Below are 2,525 nucleotides of genomic sequence, written 5' to 3' on the forward strand. Positions count from 1 at the left end.
TCAATCCATCAGATGCAGGGACACAAGAAGCCGCAGCGTTTCTTACCTTGTGAACACCCTCAACTTTGGGAAGATAAGTGACAGTGTAAGTGCCTTGTTTGTCTCTGTTGGGTTTAACTTTAGCCTAAGGGGAAAAGGATATGGTGGATTTATTTTAAAGATCTGCATGAACTGTATGGAGTATGCAGGACTGTCCTACTGTACCTCTTCCTTGTGTCCTTCAGGATCCTCCACATAGACCAGGACTTCACCGCTTCCAGCTTCCAGAGTGTCCACAGTAAACACAGCTGGTTGGAGCACCTTGTTACCATGGGGCTCAATACCTGTCATGAGAATTTAGAGGTACTTTTTTAGCACTTTTTTTAGCACAACATAACACTAATATTTCCATTATCCACTCCTTTCTAAGATAATTCGAATACTGTGGTAGTATGGACTGCTGTGATTTGTGTTTTTTTGTTTTGTGGCATTTTCTGCCTCAAAGTACTTGAGCAGAACAGTTGGACATTATGCATCAAAGATAATGAGTGACATGACTAGACAATGGATAGTGCAGGTTTAGGCTTCCTACCAGGTCCATAGGCTTTAACTTTGTTTGGGAAAAGCTGTTTGGATTTGAGTGGAGCACCAGGCTTCAGTTTGGCTTTGGGGAATTGAGAGAGGTACGTCATGACCGAGTGCTCGTCCACATCTGGGTCCACAATCTCCTCAGGTGCTATGACCTATATGTAGACACAAAGACAAATGTGGCCGAACCCGAAAACATGGCTTGTTGCAATTAAACCAAAACCTTGAATGAAACTAATTTTTAGTCTAGACGTTTGACCCGAAAACACACCAGTCACTGTGTTTCTGGAGCTCAAATTGTACCCCCACTCTGTCCCCTTACTCTCTGGTAGCATTTGTTTGCCTGTCTATCACAGAGGCACAATGCAGCGCTTCGTGTCAGCTATATTTAACCCCAGGACAGGAGGGTTAAGGATTGTTGCCTTCAGTAATCCAACCAGGGGGATTTATCCTGAGCCAGACCTCTCCCACGTCTCCTAAACACCACCACAGTGGAATCCAGCCCCCAGGCCTGCACAGCCATGACATACATCCTCCAGCAATGCTAAGCCAGATGGAGAAAAGATAGCTCTGCATCTTAGACAAACAAGTAAACAATCAGGATAGTGCATATCACAGATATGTAGATGCGCAATTTTACAAATGGGTCTGGAAAATATAGCAACTTGCTTTGTTGGTGTTGTTATTTTGATCAGCAGCAGCATATTTATACCTGTGTGTTGGTGGCTGGCAGTGAAGGTGTTAAGAAATATCACGCCTCCACAAATTCACAAATCTACTAAAGAAAACTCCTACACACACAGAGAGAGAGAGAGAGAGCTACAATGAAGTAAATGGAATATTGGATATGAGCTGGGTCATAAATATTTCATGATTCCTTTCAGCATGATCTCCTGGAGAAAAAAAAAAACACTGAGCACTATAGCACACGCAGTGCTGCCTTATTTAGGGCACCGCAGCATCACGTATAGTTCTGTACACTCGGTGAAACATGTTTGAATTTGCAATCCAGCCCGGGTGACTACTTGCTCAAAATGCTCGTAAATAATTGGCTCTTACTCATCATCTAGGCGTTGCATGTACACCCAGTCCAACCCCCCCAGCGGCAACGTCTTTGAAGCTCATTTCTGTCATGCGTCTTACCTGGGGCACACCCAGCCAATCATCGGCCTGCTGCATGGCTTCTTTGGCATTCTGCACAGGCTGGTTTGGGTCCCACTCCGACCAATCAGGACATAAACCTGACAGAGTGCAAAAGACAGATTACACGACTGTGCGCAGTCAAATGCAGGCCGTGTTACGATGTAGTCGCTATAATAAAGCCCTTATTTCCTCCACACTGCCAACTCAGAGGTGCCTCTCCAAATAACCTTGACAGTATCTAACTTTCTAAAGTCTAAAGCGTCTCTCGCTGCCTCGGTAATGCTAATGCCTAAATTGGATTATTGCGGCTGTGGCTAAAGCGTCTGTCGCTGCCTCGCCGATGCTAATGCCTAAATTGGATTATTGCGGGCGATGGAGGAGCGGCTCTCTCGTCAGGTTCGCACAGACGCACAATAGAAAATTATTATCCAATTAATATACACTGGACAGCTTCACAAGCAGTTGCCAAGAAGAAGTGTGTGCGGCATAATTATCAAAGGATGTCTTTATAAAGCTGTCAGTGGGGACAATGCTGCAGAAAACTACAGTATTATGTTGGTAAGTCATTTGCTCCTAATTGATGCCGGCTCTGGAGTGAAACTGCAGCACCAGTGTGGTAATACAGGCAGCAGGCCTGGGCTATAACTGTCTACTTTAAAAGATGTGCATCTTTCTGTTTTTGGCCAACTCACTGGTTTTGCACATTGGAAGCTGCATTACACATTTGAAATTCAGTCACTTTGGTGTGTTAGCCTGCTGTTTTGTAAGAGCTGCAGTACCCAAAGCAGCACCTTGTATGGTCAGTGCAGCAGCAG

The 2,525-nt window shown here is 44.8% G+C and overlaps 1 protein-coding gene across 1 annotated transcript in view; it reads right to left on the reverse strand.

Moving 5' to 3' along the window:
* The window catches only part of LOC103380304 (filamin-C-like), a 25,865-nt gene that overhangs the window by 16,879 nt on the left and 6,461 nt on the right, over positions 1 to 2,525 (reverse strand). Inside the window, exons 3-6 of the mRNA XM_025056353.1 lie at positions 1,711 to 1,808; positions 572 to 722; positions 205 to 323; positions 17 to 124 (exon numbers count right to left, since the gene is read on the reverse strand). Of these exons, the coding sequence (XP_024912121.1) occupies positions 17 to 124; positions 205 to 323; positions 572 to 722; positions 1,711 to 1,808 (476 nt within the window). The remainder of the gene's footprint in view (positions 1 to 16; positions 125 to 204; positions 324 to 571; positions 723 to 1,710; positions 1,809 to 2,525) is intronic.

This window comes from Cynoglossus semilaevis, chromosome 6, assembly GCF_000523025.1.
Source record: "Cynoglossus semilaevis isolate Cse_v1.0 chromosome 6, Cse_v1.0, whole genome shotgun sequence".
Classification (NCBI taxonomy): Eukaryota; Metazoa; Chordata; class Actinopteri; order Pleuronectiformes; family Cynoglossidae; genus Cynoglossus; species Cynoglossus semilaevis.